The sequence below is a fragment of the Mastomys coucha genome, unplaced genomic scaffold, assembly GCF_008632895.1.
Source record: "Mastomys coucha isolate ucsf_1 unplaced genomic scaffold, UCSF_Mcou_1 pScaffold7, whole genome shotgun sequence".
Classification (NCBI taxonomy): domain Eukaryota; kingdom Metazoa; phylum Chordata; class Mammalia; order Rodentia; family Muridae; genus Mastomys; species Mastomys coucha.
The window spans coordinates 17,866,276-17,888,674 of NW_022196913.1; the positions used below are offsets into that span (position 1 = coordinate 17,866,276).

The 22,399-nt window shown below is 45.3% G+C and overlaps 1 protein-coding gene across 1 annotated transcript in view; it reads left to right on the forward strand.

Moving 5' to 3' along the window:
* Positions 1–713: 713 nt before the first annotated feature.
* Positions 714–22,399, forward strand: part of Nid1 (nidogen 1) — a 74,767-nt gene continuing 53,081 nt past the window's right edge. Inside the window, exon 1 of the mRNA XM_031358326.1 lies at positions 714–1,040. Coding sequence (XP_031214186.1) covers positions 816–1,040 — 225 coding nt within the window. The 5' untranslated portion in view covers positions 714–815. The remainder of the gene's footprint in view (positions 1,041–22,399) is intronic.

Sequence of the window (22,399 nt, forward strand, 5' to 3'; positions counted from 1 at the left end):
TTTGCTTCAGAACACTCCTCCCAAATTCTCTGCGAGGAGAGACGATCAGGTCCTGGAACCCACCCTGCTCCCACCTTCCATCTCCCATGCCCACCTTTCTCTAGCCTCTGATGAAACTGCATTGCTTCCAGAAAACCTGCTTTGATTCCCAGCATGCCACACAGAAGCTTTCTCTGGCCAATTATTCCAGTCCCAAACTGTTTTTATTGCTTGGAGTCCAAGCAAATCTGACTTTCAATTGTGTCCCACACTTGTGACTTTGTCTGGCAGGTGGGCGCTCCTGTTTCCTGCGGAATCCTATAACTTAAGGAGCCGAGTATCAGGAACTCGAAAAATGCTCAATTAATGATTGGATGAGTAAAGGCCCACACATTTGTCAGGCCCTTTGCTCAATTCCAGCACCCGATCAGTCTCCTTTCTAGGGTGGGCTCTGTCCCTGGCTCCAGAGTGTTTGTCTCTGATCGCCTGCTCTCCAGGAACTTGCTTAAATGCAGAATGCTGTTGCTGAGAGTTCCTTCTTTCTGGATAGGAGCCCACCGTCGGGTTGGATCCGGAATGCAGGGGACCAACGCCCACTGCTGCGCGGGGGACCTGGTGTCGCCCCTGTTCCTCCAGCTCGCTGCCATTGGTAGACGGGGCGGGCGGGGTGGGCGGGTCCTCCCCCATAGCCCCTCGGTTCTCCTCCCCATTTCCAGGGGTGGAGACGACGGGAGGCGGGAGGTGAGGAGGGACTGCCGAGGGGCGTAGGGTTACATCTCCGCCTCCTCCGCCTGAGCTGCTAAACCGCCGGGATTGCGGGACCGTAGTTGGGAAACATGCTGGACGCGAGCTGCTGTAGTTGGGCGATGTGGACGTGGGCGCTGTTGCAGCTGCTGCTACTAGTGGGGCCCGGAGGCTGCCTGAGCCGCCAGGAGCTCTTCCCCTTCGGCCCTGGGCAGGGGGACCTAGAGCTGGAGGCCGGAGACGATGTGGTGTCCCCCTCCCTGGAACTGATCGGAGAACTGAGCTTCTATGATCGTTCGGACATCACGTCGGTCTATGTGAGTTGGGGCCGGGTGGGGAGGAAGGCTAAGCTATGCGGGGGGCGCCAGTCCAGAGAGACAGATGTGGAACTTGGGCGTCGCCCTCGGGGACCCGAGTGCTAGCTGTCCTGGTGCGGGGCTCTCCGTTGGATCTGCGCATCTAGAGGATCGCATTGCCTGTTTGTCACCCCAGTAGCACTCGAAGTCTAGGGTGGCGTCTGCCTCCGGGATCCACTCATCTCTGCGTGCGCTCTGCCAGGACCTGGGGACCTCGGGTAGAGTTTTCCTTCTCGATTCCGTGCGCTTCTCGCCTTCCTACTGGGACAGGTCCCAGTACCCCGCAGCGCAATGGTCAAAGTTGGGTTGTATCCTGAGAGTGCACCTAGGGACTCTGCAGATGGCGAGCTAGAAAGGACAGAGGAACCCTCCTGCTCCGCCCCAGAGTTCAGTGGACAGCCCCTGCATCTGTGTGCGTGGGTTCTGGCTACGTCTTGGCAGAGATTCTGCTCTCTTAGTTAGTTGGGCTGGTTTCAGAGTACAGAGGTCAGGACTGGGAACACAGGGGGCCCCGGTGATTCAATTTCCTGTGGCTGAGGGTGTCACCCAGGGGCCGCGGATGAGGAGCTGGACTTCATGACCTCTTAGCTCCCTTGAACCTCCCCAGTGCTGGCAGGGCCTGGGCGCTCTGTCAGCCTGGTCAAGCCCTTCCGTGCTGCTCCGGCACACCATGTGGATTTGATATAAAGCCTGTGTGCATTCCACAAGTGTGTGTGGGGAGGAGCGGGGGGTGGGGGGCGCTACACAGACGGCGTCTGGGGCCTGTCCTGCGGGGGAGTGGCTATTCTCTCAGCCTGGCCTGGGCAGATAGCATGGGGCAACACCCACGTGCAGCTTGTCAGCTTTGCCTAGAAAGAATGGGTCACACCCACAAAGAACTCTCACCCTTTGCTGGCTGGCTGCCCTGGCCGCACCGTGGGAAGCCTGGAGAAGCCTATAGACTTTAGCATGCTTTGAAGGACACACAATGAAATCTTTCACCTTACCAAAGAAAACAACGGAATGAAACACACATCAAAATATTAAAACATATATAGCAATTTTATGTAGTATTGAGGCATCTCCCTCTTTCCCAGCCCCATTAGGGATGTGTTAGGGAGGAGTTAGGAATCAAAACCAGGACTTCCTGCATGAAAGATAAGAGCTCTACGAACTGCACTACATACTGACCCCTCTTGTTTCCTTTTAAACCACACTAAGTGTAGTGGTAGCCCGAGCAATGGGTTTGGTAACTATCACAAAGGGTGGATCTGAGAAGTGATCTGAGGTGTGTATCAATAGTGTCTCAGATTCCACACGAGGCAAGAAGGTGAGTAGGCCATAAGGGTACTTGTATGAAATCCCACACTTGGGAGGTAAAGCCAAGAAGATCTGGAGTCAGGCCAGTCTGGACTATGGAGTTTGTCTTTAAAAGCCAGGAAATAGCCTGTGAGGTGACTCACTGGATAAAAGGCACTTTATCTGTCAGTCCTGACAACCTAAATTCATACCCCTATCCCTAGGACCCCACATAGTGGAAGAAGAAAACCGACTCATCCAAGTTGTCCTGTGAGTTGTGGGTCGATCCACCCCTCCCCCCATTCCCCTCACTCCTCCTGATTTTAAAAACTCCCCAAACAAGCAAAGCACCAGACCAAACAAGCCAGACAGAGTTAGGGGTCAAGAGACTTTAGCAAGCCAGACAGAGTTGGGGTCAAGAGACTTTAGCCTGATTTAGCCGGAAGCCACCAAGGAAACCAGATGGACAATATCCTGCGTCTAGCAGACACTCAAGCCTCACGCCTACAGTCAGGGAGAGGAAGCGGAAGCCTGGAGACATTGGTTTACAAGGGAAAGAGTAAAATAAATACATAAATGGACTGGAGCTGCTAGCTGAGGCTTGTGCTCTCAGCACTGAGGACAGAGGATCTTGATTGAATTTGAGGATATCCTGGAGTACAAGAAACTCTCTCAATAAGCAAACAGAATTATGATGATTTTGGAGTTCTAAAAATGACAGCTATCCTTAATAATGCTCCAAAGAAGTAATTTCCCAAGTGTGGCCCAGGGGCCTCTGAGGTTAAGGACTTCAGAAGATGGAGATTATTTTACAGAATACTAGGTTTATTGCTTTCTTCTTTTCCCCCTTATTTGTATTTTTGTATGTGGGAGTTTGCCTGCATGTATGTCTGAGCACCACATATGTGTAGTGCTAGAAGATGCCAGAAGAAGATAACAGATTCCCCTTTGGGATTGGGGATCCCATCTATGTGTTGGGAATGGAACCTGTGTTAAATGTTTTTAACTGCTGACCCATCTCTCCAGCCTGTTATTTATTTTATTACGCATTGTGATGTTGTTGTTGTCGTTGTTGATGATGATGATGATGATGATGCAGCATCTGGGCATATATGTGTGCAGGTGCATATATGGGTACATGTGTGGAGCCTTTGGAATGGGTTTTCTTATGTTGCTATGAGCTGCAGGGATGGGATTTAGGTAACTCAAGACTTCAGGCTGTGAGACAAGAGCCCTTATCTGCTGTGCCCAGTTGCTAACCCCAACTGCTTTTTTTTAGACTTTAGTTGCTCAGGAACGTATAATGGAATTCACTAGGGGATGCATGGTATGTACATGTCTGTTCCCACAGGTCAAATGTAGAAGCATCTATCTGCCTTTCAGATAGTTGGACATCAGGTTGATTTGCAGACACATGAAGCAAAATCTCATCTTTTCATACACTTCATGATGTGTATTTTTTAAAGATTTATTTATCTACTTATTTATTTATTTAATGTATATGAGTACACTGTAGCTGTCTTCAGACACTCCAGAAGAGGGCATCAGATCCCATTACAGATGGTTGTGAGCTACTATGTGGTTGCTGGGAATTGAACTCAGGACCTCTGGAAGAGCAGTCAGTGCTATCTCTCCAGTCCTCTCCAAATGTATTTTTGGTTGGGACTATAATCACCTGCATTAAAATAATGGTGTTTTTGTTAACATGTAACAAATTCATTATTAAAATGTTGTAAGTATTTAACTTGATCTTTGCTTCCCCTTTCCATATGATTAAGTGTTGATTACAGTCTTGGGAGAATCTTCAAAACTGTTAAGTGTTTAAAGGGCTCCTGAAGCCAAAATGCCCGAAGGCTGGTCATATGTATGAATATCAAGACATTGAATCCCAGCAACCACGTGGTGGCTCACAACCATCCATAATGAGATCTGACACTCTCTTCTGGTGTGTCTGAGGACAGCTATAATGTACTTAGATATAATAAATAAATAAATCTTTGCCAGACAGTGGTAGCGCACGCCTTTAATCCCAGCACTTGGGAGGCAGAGGCAAGTGGATTTCTGAGTTCGAGGCCAGCCTGGTCTACAGAGTGAGTTCCAGGACAGCCATAGTTACACAGAGAAACCCTGTCTCAAAAAAACAAAACAAAACAAAACAAGACAAACAAACAAACAAAAAGACATTGAGTATAAGGACAGGAAGAAAACATTGCTGGGAATGTCTTCCAGAAGAGGCAGGCGCCATGTTGGATACTAGTGCCCCCTTGTGGACCTCATCAGAATCCCTCCTGGCTTCAGGATGTGTGATTCCCCAGAGGAATGGTTCTGAATGATCATCATTTAGAGGCCAACCAATAAAATAAGTTATTCACCAGATCCCATTCAGGGGTCGAGCCCCATCCAGAACACTCAAGCATTGGAAATTTCAGAGCCTTGCTGCTATGGCTCATGAACCTTAAACTTCCTGGGTGAGAGTTTTTCAAAGCTATTGTAAAGTTGTTCAGAATAATGAAAACATTTCCTGCCTTTGATTGGAATGTTGTCTCAGTTTGCATGCTTGCTATCATGCTGACTGGCCACCCTCATTGGGTGTGTAAGGCAATGAAATAATTTCTAGAACATGATTTTAGTGATTATTAAATTATTTGCCCATGAGTCATAAAGATGGATAAGCAAATTAGATATGATTTAATATTTCAGTCTGTTTTGTTCAAAAAACCTTCCATACAGTTGGAAATAGAATATCTTTTTTTAAAAAGATTTATTTTATTATTATATCTAAGTACACTGTTGCTGTCTTCAGACACACCAGAAGTCTCCTTACGGATGGTTGTGAGCCACCATGTGATTGCTGGGATTTGAACTCATGACCTCTGGAAGTGCAGTCAGTGCTCTTAACCACTGAGTCATCTCTCCAGCCCCGGAAATAGTATGTCTTTAGCAACAAAAAGATTGTGAGCTAAAGAGCTTGCCCTGCAACCGTGAGGGCTGGGGTTTGACTCCCCAAAACCCAGGGCAGAAATGGCAGGCATAGCAGCAAGCCTGCAATCTTAGCACTTTGCGGAGGCAACGACAGAGGATTCCTGGGTCTTGCTGGTCAGCAAACCCCAGGTTCAGTGACAGACACTCTCAGAAAGTGAGGTGGAAAGTGACTGAACAAGACAGCTGATACAGACACCTGGCTTTCACGCATAGGACCATGTGCCTATACAGACGTGTATACACATGGACACACAGAAATTTACTGTATACATTATATATGTATATACTCATGTGCATGAACACATGTGAGCACACGCAACCTTCCAGTTGTTCATGGGTAATACTGCCTCACTTAGTACCTCACAGGACCTTCATGGAGTGACTGCATCTGAAGCTTCTCAGGTTGTTCCACCCTCGGGGGCTCTGGCTCAGGAAGGAAGATGGTGCCTATTTTAGCCTATCTTAAACCCTAGTCATCCAGCTTTAGCCTGGGACTATGATTCCTAGATGAAAAGCCCGTGCTTCTCATTTTCCTCAGGTTTTCCAGTGCTTGAGCAATGACTGTGGTTGAATCTCAGAATCCAAGAGCATTAATTCCAGCAGGGACTGAAATCTAATTGACTAATTATAGTGACCAACTTCTAATTGAAGCCAAATCATAATTCTGAGAAAGTAGCGGATCAATGGAATGAAGAAGTTTGAGAAAAATTGTCTCCAGGATAATTTTATTTGGGATTTTCAATACTTTTTCTTTTGCATGGTGGTACAAGCTTGTAATAATGCCATCACTGAAGAGGCATCAAGCCAACCTGCGCTACATACCGAGTCCAAAGATAACCTGCACTAGTAAGACCCTACTTCAAAAGCTTAGTAAAGACTTGTTGATATTATTTCTAGTAACCTGGTGGCTAATTGCATTTAATTTCTCAGGACGTTAGTACTATTACTATTTTGAACCAGGGTCTCATGTGGCTCTGAACTCCCAGTGTGTCTACCAAGGATTAAATTCCTGATCTTTTTGCCTCTATCTCTTGAATGCTGGTATTACAGTTATGCACTGCCATATTTACTCTAGGTAGTGCTAGGGTTTGAACCCTGGGGTCTTATACATGGTAGGCAAGCATTCTACTAACTGAGCATATATTCCCAGCCCCATCTATGTGTGTGTGTGTATACATGTATATGCAATACTCCAGTGTTAAGCTCTACTATCCATTCATTCTACAGATACTATTATTATTATCATTATTTTATTTATTGGCAGGGTCTCCATACATAGCCCTGACTGCCTGGGACTCACTATGTAGACCAGGCTGGCTTGGAACTCACAGAGATCTATCTGCCTCTGCCTCTGCCTCTTAAGTGCTGAGATCAAAGGTGTCTATCCAGCTTTAACTAACTTTTTTTTTTTTTTTTTTTGAGACAGGGTTTCTCTGTATAACCCTGACTGTCCTGGACTCACTCTGATCCGCCTGCCTCTGCCTCCCAAGTGCTAGGATTAAAGGCATGTGCCACCACGTCCAGCTTTTAACTAACTTCTTAATGTGCTAGGTGCAGTATGAGGCTTCTTATAGACTGAAAACAAGATCAGCCTTCCATGCCACAGTATCATGTCATGAGAGAGGTGACATTCAGCCAACGATCCCATTGATAATAGGACTGTCACCACATGGTGCATCCTCTGAGGCAGAAGTTGATGGTAGGAACAATTTGGAGCAGGGCCCAGGCTAGTGGAGCGGTCTAGAAATGCTCCCCAGCATAGCTGCAGCTACAAGATGATGGAGATTGGCTCTGGGAAGTGTAAGAGGCAAGGGTGTGGTTCAGATATGGAGATATCGCTCCTCATGAGACCCAGTCAAGAGCCAGGAATGGAACTTGGCAGGAATGGATGCCCATACAGGCTGCAGTCATAGTGCTTATAACAAACCTTGGGTCCCAGCTGGCAGAGCTCCATGCTCTTCATTTGTAGTTGATGAACTTCATACTGTTCCCAGTGTGTCTGCACTGGTCTGGCCTGCCTCTTAGCCACCATAGATTGGCTGGCTAGGGAGCTTCAGGAATCCTGCTGTCTCTACCTTCCAGAGCTGGGTTACTGGCACAGGATCTCAGGTAGGTGCTGGGGATCTGAGTTCAGGTCCTCATGACTGCATGACTAACACTTTGCTGGTGGGCCATCTCCCCAGCCTCTAGTATTATTTTCTTCAACAAATAAGATAGCATAGGAGTCAAAGAAGCAGAGAGAACCTGTCGAAGTTCAGAGACTTCAGAGAATGTTAATCCTGGCTGGAGCTTGATTAAAACTATCTAGCCACACAAAGACCTCTTCCAGACAAATTGCAATTTTCTTTTTCTTTCTCGCTGTATTGAGGGTCAAATGCAGGGCTTCACAATTTAACTGCTCAAAGCTCTGGCAGGTAGGATACTAAGGTATCCAGGATTTCATTTAAAATACTCAAAAAAAAAAAAAAAAAAAAAAGCCAAGCATGGTGGTTCATGACTGTAATCCAGCATTTCAGAAAGCAGAGGCAGGAGGATCAATGCAAGTTTAAAGCCAGCCTGGGCTACATGATGAGACCTCATCCCAGAGCTAAACACAACAACAACCACCAAAAGCCCTCCCACCCCCCTCCTCAAGAAAACTTCAGAGAAAAAATAAAGACAGATTGAAGAAATTCTAGCCAGTTTGGGCCTGGCTTACATGGCTCCAGCAGGCTTTGCCCTTCTCCCTAGTTCCCTCTGCCTTGCTAAAAACTGTTAGATTATATTCACAAAGTTAGCCAGCAGGGTCTATTCCTTTGTTTGGCTACTTCCTCCTCTTGAGGCTGACTACCAAGGTCCAGCCATCAAAACATTGAAGACCAGCAATCAAAAGCCCTCTTTGGTTCACATAATTAACATTTCCAATTAAAATTAAACACCTCATCCTGACATGGGGTTTCCCCTTTTGCCTTTATAAAATTCCATTTAATAGGCTACATCTGGGCTACATCTGTCTCCTCTCTATCCACTACCTATAGGTAGTCCTTTGTCCTCCAGGACAAATTACCCTTCCCCCTACTCCCTTCCTCTTCTACCTCGTCCTCTATTTCCTGTCCTTGTCTCTTATTCCCTGCTCTCTTTCTCTCTGGGACAAATACATCTCCTTTGTGCTGAGAACATGGGCTTGGGTGTCCCGAGCTGATATACATATATGGCAGGAACAGGAGAAAATAAGAACTATGGTGTGCAAGGAATTGCAAGAGCTATTGATGGATGGATGTGTGCTGGGGGGAGGGGGATAAGTTTATATTGTAGGTCTGTTTGAAAATTCCCCTAAACAGTAGTGTTTTACAAAACTGTTTTTGAAAAACTATTCTGCCACACTGGAAAGAGGAACTTTAGAGGGTGAGAGGCAGGGGAGTGAATTCCGTGGCTAGAGACCAGTTGCCAGGGTCAAGGTAAGGGGTGTGGTGGGGTAAGGTCAGTGGCTGAGCCAGACTCTTGCTGGTGGAAACAGAAGGCTTGTCAGTGCTGTGTGTATTTGATATTCTCCGCAGCCCCAGGAAGGGGCTCAGGCAGGAGCTGTGTGGTCCAGAGTTGCAGAGCATGAAATTTACATGCCCAAGAGCATGACCACAGTTGTCCTTTCGGCCTCCAGTCCAGTGTTCTTCATACCATGCTATCTCGAATACTGTTTTTCTGCTTCCCTTCCTTCCTCCCTCCTTCCTGTCTCATTAGCTTTTGTTTTGAGCAGGCTTCTAGGATATAATATGGTTTGGGGCCACAGTGAGGAATGACATGCAGTATGATCCTGCCTCTTGCAAAGCTCTCAGCTGGACTACTACTGAACACACTTGGTTCTTGGTGCCTGAATGTTGGCTTAACTTCCTCCTTTTTCTTTTCATTTTCTCTTTCTCTTCCTCTTTCTCTCTCTTTCTCTCTCTTTCTCTCTCTTCCTCCCTCTCTTCCTCCCTCCCTCCCTCCCTCCCCTTCTTCCTTTCTTTCCTTCTTCCTTTCTTTCTTTCTTCCTTTCTTTCTTTCTTTCCTTCTTTCTTTCTTTCTTTCTTCAAACATATATAGAGGCAAGAGGCACCATGTCTTTCGTGGACACCACACCATGACAGTGACACTGATACTTTTTTTTTTTCGAGACAGGGTTTCTCTGTGTAACTCTAGCTGTCCTGGAACTCACTCTGTAGACCAGGCTGGTTTCAAACTCAGAAATCCGCTTGCCTCTGCCTCCCAAGTGCTGGGATTAAAGGTGTGTGCCACCACTGCCTGGCGTGACACTGATACTTGCTAACCTTTTCCAATGTTCATATCCAGCCAGGGTGGATTAATTCCATACTTCACGGAAGTATCCAGAATAAGCCATGTTCTTCATGATATCTCAACAAATAGCACCTGTGTACCTGCTCCTGTGGGTGATTCTGTTAGTTCTTGAAATGGGAGCCAGTCAGGTGCATGTTGGTAGAGAGAGATTTCTATTGAAAGAAGAGTTGATTAATCTGGGTGTGATTGAGCAAACCTTTAATCCTTTAAACCCAGCACTGGGGAGGCAGAGGAGAGAGAGGGGGGGGAGGGAGAAAGAGAGAGAGAAAGAGGGAAAGAGAAAGGAAGGAGGAAGAAGAGGAGGAGGAGGAGAAGGAGCCATGAGCTTATGGACCATCAACCTGGTAGTAGGAAGAGGAGCCATGAGCTTGTGGACCATCTACCTGGTAGGAGGAGCCATGAGCTTGTGGACCATCTACCTGGTAGGAGGAGGAGGAGCCATGAGCTCATGGACCATCTACCTGGTAGGAGGAGGAGGAGCCATGAGCTTGTGGACCATCTACCTGGTAGGTGCCTTCTCACAGACAAGGACTTGGGCAACATGACACCAGTCTGACTTTCACCTGGTCTCAAGATCTTTCTCCAGTTTTGTAAATCTAAAGAACAGCAGTGATTACTGCTGTCAATGGTCATGGTTTCCTCTCCAAATTTTTTAATCTTTGTATGTGCACCATGGCACTCATGTGGAGGTCAGAGGACAAGGGTAGGAGTTTTCACCTTCCATGTTGTTTAAGGCAGGGTCTCTTATTGTTTACCACTGTGGGCCCCAGTGGCCTTGAACTTCTGGGGTGTTTTCTATCTCTGCTTCCCATCTTGACAGAGGAACATGGGCTTGCAAACACGCTACTACTCTGTGGCTTTGCATGGGTTCTGGGATCTGCATTCAGGTTTTCAGGCTTAAGTTTAGTTCTTTGCTCACTGAACCCTCTCCCCAGTGACCCTCTCCTTATTCTTGTTGCTGATGAGTTTTTAAAAGATTTATTTTATTCTTAGGTGTGTGTGTGTGTGTGTGTGTGTGTGTGCGCGCGCACGTGCACGCCCCCACATGCACTAGTGAATGAAATTACCCTCAGAGGCCAGAATAAGGTATCAGCTGGAGTTATAGACAGTTATGAGATGCCTGACATGGGTTCTGAGAATCATACTTTACATTATCAGTGTGTGCTCTTAACCACTGAGCCATCTCTTTGGCCCTATGTGCAACTCTGATATGTTATTTGGGGGACAGACTGGAAGGAGTGGCTGTCCAGAGAAGGACCAGAGTCAGCTGATGTTCAATATTGAGGTTCGTATACTAAAAGAGGGAGAGATCAGGGTTTTAAATATGTCTATTTTTTAACTTTTGTTTTAAGGGGTGATCCCAGCCTTCAGATGGTGGGATCACATGAGAGGGCTCGTATACTCACTTTGAGAAATCAGGTTTTGATATTGAGCTTCAAAGTAAAGACAACAACAACAAAAGACAAACAAAAAACATCATCAACAACACTAAATCCCAAACCCAAACGAATCAACACCCCGTCCCCACAGCAATTACAAACCATTATACTAACACCATACTCATCCAAATCAGTAATTGCTTATCACCAAGTTATGCCCAAGCTGCTTAAAAATTCTTGAATATCTAGGGGGTGGTGGCGCATGCCTTTAATCCCAGCACTCAGGAAGCAGAGGCAGACAGATCTTTAAGAGTTCAAGCGTCCTGGCTCTTCAGAGCAAGTTCCAGGACAGCAGAGATACACAGAGTTTTTTCTGTCTTGAAAAAAAAAAAAAACTAAAAACAAAACAAAACAAACAAGACCACACAAAAATATCAAAGAAAAAAAACTCTTGAATATTCCCAAAGCTGCCCTTCCCAAACTTTATTAAGCCAGAGATTCAGAAACAAGCTCTAGGACATTTGTTGTGTCTCCCCCTTTGTTCACACTTGTTAAAGAATTACTGCCTTTTGTCCTGTAGAATGTTCTAGGTCTGCGTTCCACTGTTTCTTTGTCCTAAAGCTTAACTTGTTATTCCACTATGGCATTTCCTGGAAATGGTTATTGGATCCTATTCTGAAAGTATTCAGGTTAAATTTTTTTTATCCTTTAGCTTTGGAAGCACTGAGAAGACAGTTCAGGGGTCTAGTGCTTGCCCAGCATGTATGAAGTTCTTGGCTCAAGTCCCATTTCCACAAAAACCCGAAAATAAAGCAATAAAATTAATTTGGGAGCTAGCAATACATTCAATGTTTCATTTTTAAAGAGCTTTTTAACACAATGAAAAATGAAGTTTTGACTAAGTTGTGGCTAGCAAGCTACAGTGATCCTTCTGCTGTGTCAGGGGTCACCCCTTCAAACATGACATCAGGTTACAGGCAGGAGCTGCCAGGTCCAGCTTTTTATGTGGTGCTGGGCATCTGATCTAGGGTCCTAATGTTTCTGCACCAAACACTTTGCCCATTGACCCCTCTTATGAGCCCTGTGTACGTCTCTCTTCCCTTTTATATATCCCTGACAACCCTTCATATTTTTTGTTTGTTTTGTTTTTTGAGACACGGTCTCATTCTATAGTCCAGGCTGGCCTGGGATTTACTATGTAGCCTCAAACGACATCAAAATCATGGCAATGCTTATGCCACAGCATCCTAAGTCTTTGAGCCAGTATGGCTGACTTCTACTTTTTTTTTTTTAAGTTACAGCTTTATTGAGATAGAATTCATATGCAGAAAAATTCATATTGCCTCCCCCTTTTTGAGATAAGAGTATCAGATAGCTCAGGCTGGCATTTAATTCACCATGTACCTGTGGCTGGCTTTGAACTCCTGATCTTCCTGCACCTACTTTCTAAGTGCTAGGATTCTGTAATCCTACTACACCGGTCAAAAATGCCAATATACCTGTCAAAAATCTACCCTTCAAAAATATATGTGGTTTGGGCCAGCGAGATGGCTCAGCTAGTAAGGGCTCTTACCATGAAGATTGACCATCTGAATTTTATCTCTAAAACCACATGATGGGAGGAAAGAACTGACTTTTGAAAATCGTCCTTTGACCTCCACAGCCATCCATGGCACATGAGTGCCCCCTTCAATAAATAAAGTGTATGCCAAGGAAGGTATGGTGACACACTATGTTGATCTGAGCACGCAGAAGGCTGAGGAAGGAGGAAGGGTTAGAGGCCGTCCTGGGCTATACAAGGAGGCTCTGTCTTAAAAGCAAAGCAAAAATAAAAATCCAGTGGCTTTTAGTCTATTCAGAGAATGGCACAACCACTATAGATATCTATTCTTTTTTTTTTTTTTTTTTTTTGGTTTTTTCGAAACAGGGTTTCTCTGTGTAGCCTCGGCTGTCCTGGAACTCACTCTGTAGACCAGGCTGGCCTCGAACTCATGAGAACTCAGAAATCCGCCTGCCTCTGTCTCCCAAGTGCTGGGATTAAAGGTGTGCACCACCACTGCCCGGTAATATCTATTCTAGAGTGTTTTTATCAGCCTGTAGGCAAAGTCCTGTGTCAAACGGTCAGTTTCTGCTTCTCCTCCCATAATCCCAGTCTGTTTTCTCTGTGGATGTTCCCTTCTGGACATTTCAGAAAAATGGATGGGATAGCCTTTCGTGGGAGACTTTTAATGGTGTAGCACAATGTTTGCAGAATCCACCCATGCTGTAGAATGCACCAGGGATTTAGTCTTTGGTGTTTGGATAGTTTTCTAATTAATTTTGACACAAACGAGTTATTGGAAGAAATGGAATCTCAGTTGAGGAATTGTCTCCATCAGATTGGCCTATGGGAATGTCTTGATTATGGGCATTTTCTTGATTAATAATTGATGTGGGAGGGCCCACTGGAGGTGGTTCTGAGTTGTATAGGAAGGCAAACTAAGCAAGCCATGGGGAGGAAACCAATAATTAATCTTCTTCCATGGTCTCTGCTTTAGTTCTTGCCTCCAGATTTCAGCCTTGAGTTCATGGCCAGATTTTCCTTAGGGCCTGACTGTGGTCTGGACTGTGGCTCCTACCTGTAAGCCAAATAAACTCTTTCTTTCCCATGGCACTTTTGTTATGATGTTTATCACCTAATTAAGACAGCATCCATATCACCATATTAATTTAATTGTTTGCATTTTTGAGACACCACATGAATGTCTGGTGCCTGCGGAGGTGAGAAGATAGCATCAGACCCCCTGAAACTGGACTTTAAAATGGTTGTGAGCCACCATGTGGTTGCTGGGAACCAAATTCAGGTCCTTTGGAAGAGCAGGCAGTGCCTTTGTCTGCTGAGCCATTTTTCTAGTGTCTTTGATGGTTAAGACCTTGACTCTTCAGCTTTTGAGTTTCATTCTGTGGCTCCGGTTGGGTGGCACTCACTGTGTAGCCCATGCTGGTCTCGAACTCATAGTGTTCATCTTGCCTTATCTTCCCTCGTGGGGAATTTACAGAGGCACACCCCCATGTCTGCCTAGCAACATACGTGTCAGAAGATTATCCTCGGTAGAGATTCTCACAGAAGAGGTGAGCAAGCTCTCACCTCTCACAGTTTCTCATTAGATACAACTGGGTTAGGTTGAAAAAAAAAAAACAAAAACAAAACAAAACAGAACGGAACAAAACCAAATGGTGACTGTAACCCGGGGCTGTCCCTGTCTTTATTTGGTAATCCCTTTGTTTCTATTTCTAATTTAAGTCAGAGTCATTTTCTCTGGCTCATGGGTTAATGGAAAACATTTGCAATCTGGAGTACTGGAGCGCTCTGTACTTCTAGTGTCTGGTCTCAGGCAAGTAAAGAGCTGAAGTTCGTTTTTTTCTTTCTCTCAAGCCAAGAGTGAAGGGGATGCTCTACCTACCTCACAAGGTTTAATGAACTATAGGAGCAATAACTGCTTCAGACAGGAAGGTACAGTACCTGGAGTTTTTAGGGTAAAAGCCAGGGCTTTGGCAGCCTCAACTAATGAAGCTTGGTCACCCGTCTTGATATACCAACTAAGACCAATAATGGCAAAGGGCAAATAGGAGATTTGTTCAGTGTGGCCATGTTGAGACTCAGAGGAGTAGGAAAAGGGGACTAGGGATCCCAAGTAGGGCTTGACTAGAGCTTTAGGCTTCAATACAGAAGGAATTAGAGCAAGAAGTGTGCCTAGCTAAGCAGTCTGGTCTTGGTATAGGCTTCTTTAACATCTTCTCAACTCTGGATACTCAAAGGTGGTCCTGAAGAAGTACTTATTGCTTGGTAGTCCCAAAGAAGTTCTTATTGCTTGAGGGGCAGTCCCTAGGGAGATGCTCAGTTCTGCTCCAGGGTGCAGCCTCACCCTCATGGATAATTGTCCTCATCTGAGAGTGGATGGAGGCTATATTGAGATGCTCTTCTCTGGGAGCTGAAGGTGGCTGCATGTTTAGGATGAGGGCCTACGCCTGTGCTTTGAGCCTTGAAGGAGAATGAGATGGATCATGGAGCAGAGTCAAGCAGGTATGAGCCAAAGTGAAGGACACAGAAATGAAATGAAGACCAGGATGGTAGGCTTTCCTTCTGCTTCTAATCACCTTGTGGGCCCAAGTGAGGAGTCAGTGCTGTTGGGCAGAAGGGTCTAAGTGCGTGCCCGTGCTCAGATGGACAGTCAGGCCCCAGATTTACCTCTGAAATCAATTTCCACCTCCGTTATAAATAGATTTGGTTATTTCCTAGACTTGTTTTTCCACACTTTTTCTTTTCATGGGCCCTTCCCATTTTCCAACTTTTTCTAGCTGGGAAAAACGACACCCCTCCCCCACATGCAACCTCCACTTTTATGCTCACTGTGCCTAAACTAAGCAGCTACATAAAAACAGAAAAAATGTCTGGGTATGCTTCCTGCGGATGTGAGCTGCTGTGTGAACCCAGTGGCTGTGTGAACATGTTAAGTTAAGGGCTTGTCAGTTCCCCGTTACATATGTATGAATAGCAGACTTGTAATGGAATGCCCATTATGTTAAACGTTTACAAATGTGCACAGCCGTAGAAATGGACCTCACACTCAGCACACACTCCAGACATGTTTGTTCCCTTGCCATGATTTATTCTAAATTATCTGAGCCTGAGTTCCCACCATCTCCCACCCAGGGAGTCTGTTTTCTTCAAGTTTCATTGTCTACCCGTACAGCCATTTGTGTTTCTCAAGCCACTCTGTTTCTTATTTGAGGCTACCTCAAGCATTCCCTAACCACACTGTTTTGGAGAGGCCTTTCCCTCAAGGGTTGTAGGCTGCCCTGGGGACTGCCACTAGTTGCATGTAAGCCAAGACAGATGCATGTCAGCCCTCTTGTGTTCTGTGCATTTACGTGGTGCCTGACATGATTCCCTTCCATTGACTGTCTGCAAAGACCGCTCTCAGTGATTCCCGATGTCTATATGTTCACATTGAGGTTGGAAAAGAGACAGGAAATGCTTTTAACACAGGATGCACCCTTCCATTCCAAGTGGCTCTGACCTCCTCTGCAGTTGAGTTGAAACAATTAGACCTAAGTGGTTCCAGCTGTTGCTTATGTAGGGCTTGTGTGTGTGTGTGATATAATTGACACGGGTTATTCCAGGGCAGGTGATGAAAAGCCAGGTGGTTTGCTGTGTGTAAGGACGAGAGACTTAAGTCCTGCAGTAGCAATGTCTGCACTCTATAGAGCAGTATCTGCATCGGTCCACACACTGGAAATGGATGGTTTTCAGTGAATTCGTTTTTTACTCTGTAATACAAAGTTGTCAAGTATCTTACTTAGGCAATGTTTTGTTAGTTTGAGTTGTCACTGGAATTTTCAGGGCAAGTGACTCCAGCAGTCCCAAAAAGCTGAGCGCCCATCCACTGTAAACGAAAGAGATTTAGTAATGCTAAAAGGAGGTTTACTCAACATAGCCACACTGGGAGGAGGGACAGACAAAGGGTGCTGTGGCCCTCTACCTTCTAGGTGCTGATGTGAGCTTTAGATTCAACAGAGAAAGAGTTAGAGCAGGAGCAGGACTTCTGTAATTTAACAGTGCTGATGTAGCTGTGAGCTTGTTGATCATGGTATTCACTTTGGTTCTGTGGGGTGGTCCAAATCCTTATGAAGTTGTCAGTCTAGCTCCTCCTACCAGATGCTCCTGCCTGCTCCCGCCATGGATCGCAACTCCTCTGGGGCGGAGGGGCAGGGGAGAAAGGGCCCTGTCCCAAGAGGGTCTGCTACTGTGGAAATTCAGAGGGACACAAGAGGAAAGATTAAAGATATTGACTTGGTCTCCATATCTTCAGGCAGAGTCCAGACAAAGGAAGGCAAAAAGGCCAGGTTTCCATTCATTTAGTTACTCTGTGATAACTAAGTGACTGTTTGCATAATAATGTAACGTCCTTAATTATTATTCTGTGATTCAGATGGATTTTCTCAAAAACATGCTCAAACTAGGGTATTTGGTGTTTTGTTGTTTGCTTTAAAAAAAATCGTTGTGTGTATGTGTTCATATGTGTGTTCATATGTATGAATGGGGTGCATGCATGCCATGGTACACATGAAATCAGGACAACCTCAGGTATGGGACCTCACCTTCCATCTTGCTTGAGACAGATCTCTTGTTCAACGCTATAAATGTTAGACTAGCTAGCTGCCTGGAGAGCTTCCAAAGATTTCCCCGTCTTCCCCCTGTAGAAGTGCCCATGCGACAAGCACTTTACTCGAGGCTCCTCTTCAGTCTTCTTTTGGGTTTATTGTGAAAGGGTCTCATGTAGCTCAGGTTAGCCGAGAACTCTCTATGTAGCTGTGGCTGGCTTCAAATGTCTGCTCCTCCTCTGTTTCCCCTCCCCAGTCCTGGACTTACAGGTGTCCACCACTATACCTGTTTCATTCAGTGCTGGAGGTGAAAGCCAGGGGTTGGGGCATGGTAGGCAAACCTTCTACCGACTGAGCTACATGACCCGCCCTCATCATAGGTATGGCAGACACAACACTGGTGTCTTCTGCACAAGGCTTTTGTGAATATTAGTTTCTTTCTAGGCTCTGGAGCAATTCTAGAACGCCACAGGACTATGTGACTTTTGATTAACTTTATTCCATAGGCATTGCTTTTGCCACAGCCTTCTGCTCATCAGCCCAGGACAAGTGACATGCCTGATTCTGGGGCTGGTGGCTAGGAGGGAGGCCTGGAGGGAAGGAATGCCAAGCAGTGACGCTCACCTCTTGTTTATTTTTGCTTCTGTTGTTTGTGCTTTGGGTGCCAGGGCCCCAAAATTTACTGCAAGACTAATGTCAAGAAACTCTTCTTTATATTCGTTTGTTTGCTTTTGTTGTTGTTGTTTGGTCTTACATTTAAGTCTTTAATTCATTTCCAGTTAGTTTTTTGTGGGTGCCATAAAATTAGGAGTCCATCCTTATTACTTTAAATGGGAATATCCAGTTTCCCTGGCACTGCTTGTTGAGGAGAATGCCCTGTCCCATGGTGTGTTCTTGGCAGGCTTGGGAGACGTCAGTTGATTGTGTATGTTTAGGTTTATTGCTGTCTCCCCGCTCATTATCCCACTTCTTCATGGGCCTCTGAGTCCCTGGGTGGTCCACAGGCCTCACATGTCTGCCAGCTTTGTTAGGAAGCTTGATGGTGCTAGTCATTTCACAGTTTATACGTTATATTTATATGCTTTTGTGGGCCCATTATACCTCATTGTAGCTGGAAAACAAAACAATCAAAGACCAGGGCCAACTCCTGACCCATCTTTAATGTTGGTTTATTTACTTGCCCTGGTTTCTAAACCATCCTGCTCATTATTGTTGTTGTGAAGCTATTTCCTCTGGGGCTGTCATAGCCTTTGCCTTCATTGTCGGGGACTTACAGAACACCTGGCCATGCCAAATAATCAAGCAAAACAGTCCAGGCATAGTTAAGTCTATGGTAGTCACAATGAGTCTGCTAACATTTCCTTGTAGAAAGAATTGGGTTTTTTTTTTCAGTCTATAACTGTCCTATATGAGTAGAACAAATATTTCTTGTTTTTGCTTTTTGAGACAAGGCTTCTCTACGTAGCCCACGTGACTGTCCTAGAACTTGCTCTGTAGACCAGGTTGGCCTCACACTCACAGGGATCTGCCTGCCTCTGCCTTCTGAGTGCTGGGGTTAAAGGCATGTACCACCACTGCCCAGCTTTAGTTTATATATATATTTTTTACTATTTATTTGTTTTATGTATGTGAAGATACTGTTGCTATCTTCAGGCACACCAGAAGAAGGGACCAGATCCCATTACAGATGGTTGTGAGCCACCATGTGGTTGCTAGGATTTGAACTCAGGACCTCTGGAAGAGCATCCAATGCTCTTAACCACTGAGCCATCTCTCCAGCCCTATATATATATATTTTTAAAGGTTTACTTTTTAACCTGGTATGACAGTGCATACCTTTGATCCCAGCACTCAGGAGACAGAGGTGAGTGGATCTCAATGAATTCTCACCCGTCCTAACCCACAGTGAGTTCTAGACCACCTAGGGTCCTGTCTCAAAAAAATAATTTTTATAATCTTTAATTATGTGTAGGAGTATGTATCTATATGTGGATATGTGCACATGAGTGCAGGTGCCCCTGGTGTCCAGAGGCATCTAGTGCCCTGGAACTGGAGCTACAGGCAGCTGTTAGCTGCCTGACATAAATACTGGAACTAAACTTTGGGTCCTCTGGAAAAATTCTCGTAACTGCATATTCTCGTAACCGCTAAGCCACGTCTCCAGCCTCTTTAATATTATTTTAAAATATGGAACACTTCAGCCACTTCAGCTTGTCATGTCATCTTTAGGGCATGCTAATCTCTGTATTTTAGTATATGTGCTGCAGAAGGGAACACTCTTGAAAAGTTTTTTTTTTTAATTAAATGTTTTATTTTTTAATTAAATGTTTAAAAATGATTATTATTACACTTATGTGTGTGTTTGAGTGCATGTGCCACAGCACACATATGTAGGCCAGAGGACCACTTGTAGGAGTCTTTCCTTTCCTTCTACCTTGTGGGCTCTGCAGATGGGACTGATGTCCTCCACCTTGGCAGCACGTGCCTTTCCCCACAGGGCACTCTTACCTGCCCGTGAATCCATGTTCCTTTATGTGTCCTCAGGAAAAGCCACACAACAACACTTACCTCTTTGGAGAAACTAAACTTGTTTTAGAAAAGTTCCAAACATTGAAAAATAAAATAGAGCGGACTCCCACACCCCCATTACCCAGCTTCAACAAATATCAACCTGTGACTAACACTGCTTCATTTATAACCCAGATGTCTGCCGTGTCCCCTTCTCCGCCCCAAACTGGATTATTTTAAAGCAAATCTTTTTTTTTTCTAAAGATTTATTTATCATTATAAATAAGTACACTGTAGCTGTCTTCAGACATAGCAGACGAGGGCGTCAGATCTCATTATGGATGGCTGTGAGCCACCATGTGGTTGCTGGGCTTTGAACTCAGGACCTTCGGAAGAGCAGTCAGTGCTCTTACTCTTACCCACTGAGCCCTCTCGCCAGCCCTTTAAAACAAATCTTAAGCATTTTATTTCCTTGTAAATATTTTGGAATGTGTCTCAAAAAGACCCTTTAAAAAAAAAACAACAAAATAAGAAGATCACAATTACATCTAAATACTGTAATCCCTCTCCTTCCTTCTGTCTCTGTCTGTCTGTCCCCAACCCCTTGCTGCCCACCCCTACCCCACACCCCCAACAATGTCCGGCTGTATAGCCTTGGCTGTCCTGGAACTTGCTTTATAGACCAGGCTTGTTTTGAACTCAAAGGAACTCACCAGCCTCTCTCCCTGAGAGTCAAACACTTGGATTCTTCTTTCCTTTTCAGTGAGTGGCTTAAATCAGAATCTAGTCAAGCTGTACTTCATGTATATATATCCTTCTTAGGACTTTTTTTCTTTTTAAAGACAGCACAAGCTGGCCTGTAACTCTATGCAGCAGAGGATGTCTCTGAACAACTGATTTTCCCGACTCCTGCTCCCAGTGGATGGGATTACCACACCCAGTTTATGCAGTGCCTGGAACCCTGTAAAAGGAGCCTTACCATGTGGGTTCCCTTGTGCTCTGAGGGACTACAGGGCTGCCATTCGCTGGCCCGTGTGATTCAGTGGGGCACACTCCAGGCATTTCCAAAGCAGTCTGCACGAACAGGTCTTGTCCTTTATTACTGGTCCCTGTATTCTGGAGGAAGTCAAGAAGCTGGAGGGGACATTAGGTGATGTATAAGCTATGGAACTGCAGCGATAACTAAGACAGAAGGTCACTGACCCCTGGTTGCTGAGTGCATAGGGCAAGGGCCTGCAAACAGGACTGAAGGAACAGAAGGCAGAGAGTGTGGGAGGAGGAGTGAAGTTTAAGGAGGAGCCTGTGAAAGGAGCCCGTGGTGGTGGTGGTGGTGGTGGTGGAGCCTCTGAGTAGCTGCTATTTCAGCTGCTTGAAGAACAGGGTGGGCCAGTCCAGGGAATCCAGGTGTCAGCACTGGGAATGCTGGGAATGTAGGGAAGGAGCTAGTTAGTGTAGGGAAGTGAGAAAGGTAAAGGAGCCACACTGGCATGCTGACTCCGGACTGCAATCACATCCTTTGGGAGGTGGAGGCAGGAGAATAGGGGTTCAAGGTCATCTTTAGCTACATATTTACTTTCAGGCTAGCTCTCTCCAAAACAAACAAACAAGCAACAAAACAACAAACCAAAACCAAGATAATTCCCAAGTGTCCCAGTTGCTACAGGTGGGAAAATGCAGCCACGGCCAGCTGCATGGCTCCTTCTGACTGGGTGAGGAGCTTCATGCCTAACAGGGGGAAACATTGTTCCACCAAGCTGGCTATTCTTTGACATATTTCCAAAAAAAGCTTAACGGGGGAAGCCTGAAGTTAGGAATCATCAGAAACTGGGTTATTTAGCTCCTTATAGCACCTCTCTCTGAATTTGGCTTTCTTCGTTCTCACAGATGTCTGAGTTGAAGGTCAAACTGGCTGAAGAAACAGCTTTCCCAGTAATAATACCAAGGAGAGTTATGCAATCTGGCGTCAAATAGTTGCCCAAGGTCCTTGCATGAAATTTGATTTCTATGGCAAGCATTCCTTGTGAAAATAGAGTTTATTCCAGTGCCCAGATTCCAAAGAATAGATGGTACCAGGAGGGGTTTCAAGGTTGTTAGATGATTTTGAATTTCTTTGGAAAATAGCCTCATAGAAAGGAGCTGTCTATATGTGGTCTCCATGGGATTGCTTCCTACAGCTGCCAACCACTGCCAACGTCTGGCATGTGCTTGAGAAAGTGAGCCGTTTCCCACGCTCCCCATCACAGCAGTTGGGATGTTTGTGCTGGGGGAGGTTAGATGTTGTGAACTGGGCTGCAGGAGGCGTCTTGCCTGATCGCCATCTCTGCAGACTGTCAAGTTATTCTGGAAGAGTCTTACTGTTGCCACGTGATGGAAAATATGTTACTTGAGGTAAAATTAATAACCCATGACATTTATAAAAAGAGATGGTTTTAGGACAGGGGAATGTAGCTCAGTGGGTAGAGGGCTTGACTGGCATACACAAAGTCCTGGGTTCCATTCCCTCACATAGCATAAACTGGAAGCCGTAGTATATACCTGTAATCATAACACTTGTGGGCTAAAGTCAAGGTTAGGAGGCTGGAAGTATAGTTCAGAGGTTCAGCATCTGAGTGTGAAGCCCTAAAGTCAACTCTCAGGACTCTAATAAATAAATAATTACATAAATAAATTTATTGATTAATTAAACAAAAATGATGCTTTTGTTAAGTTCCAAAGCGC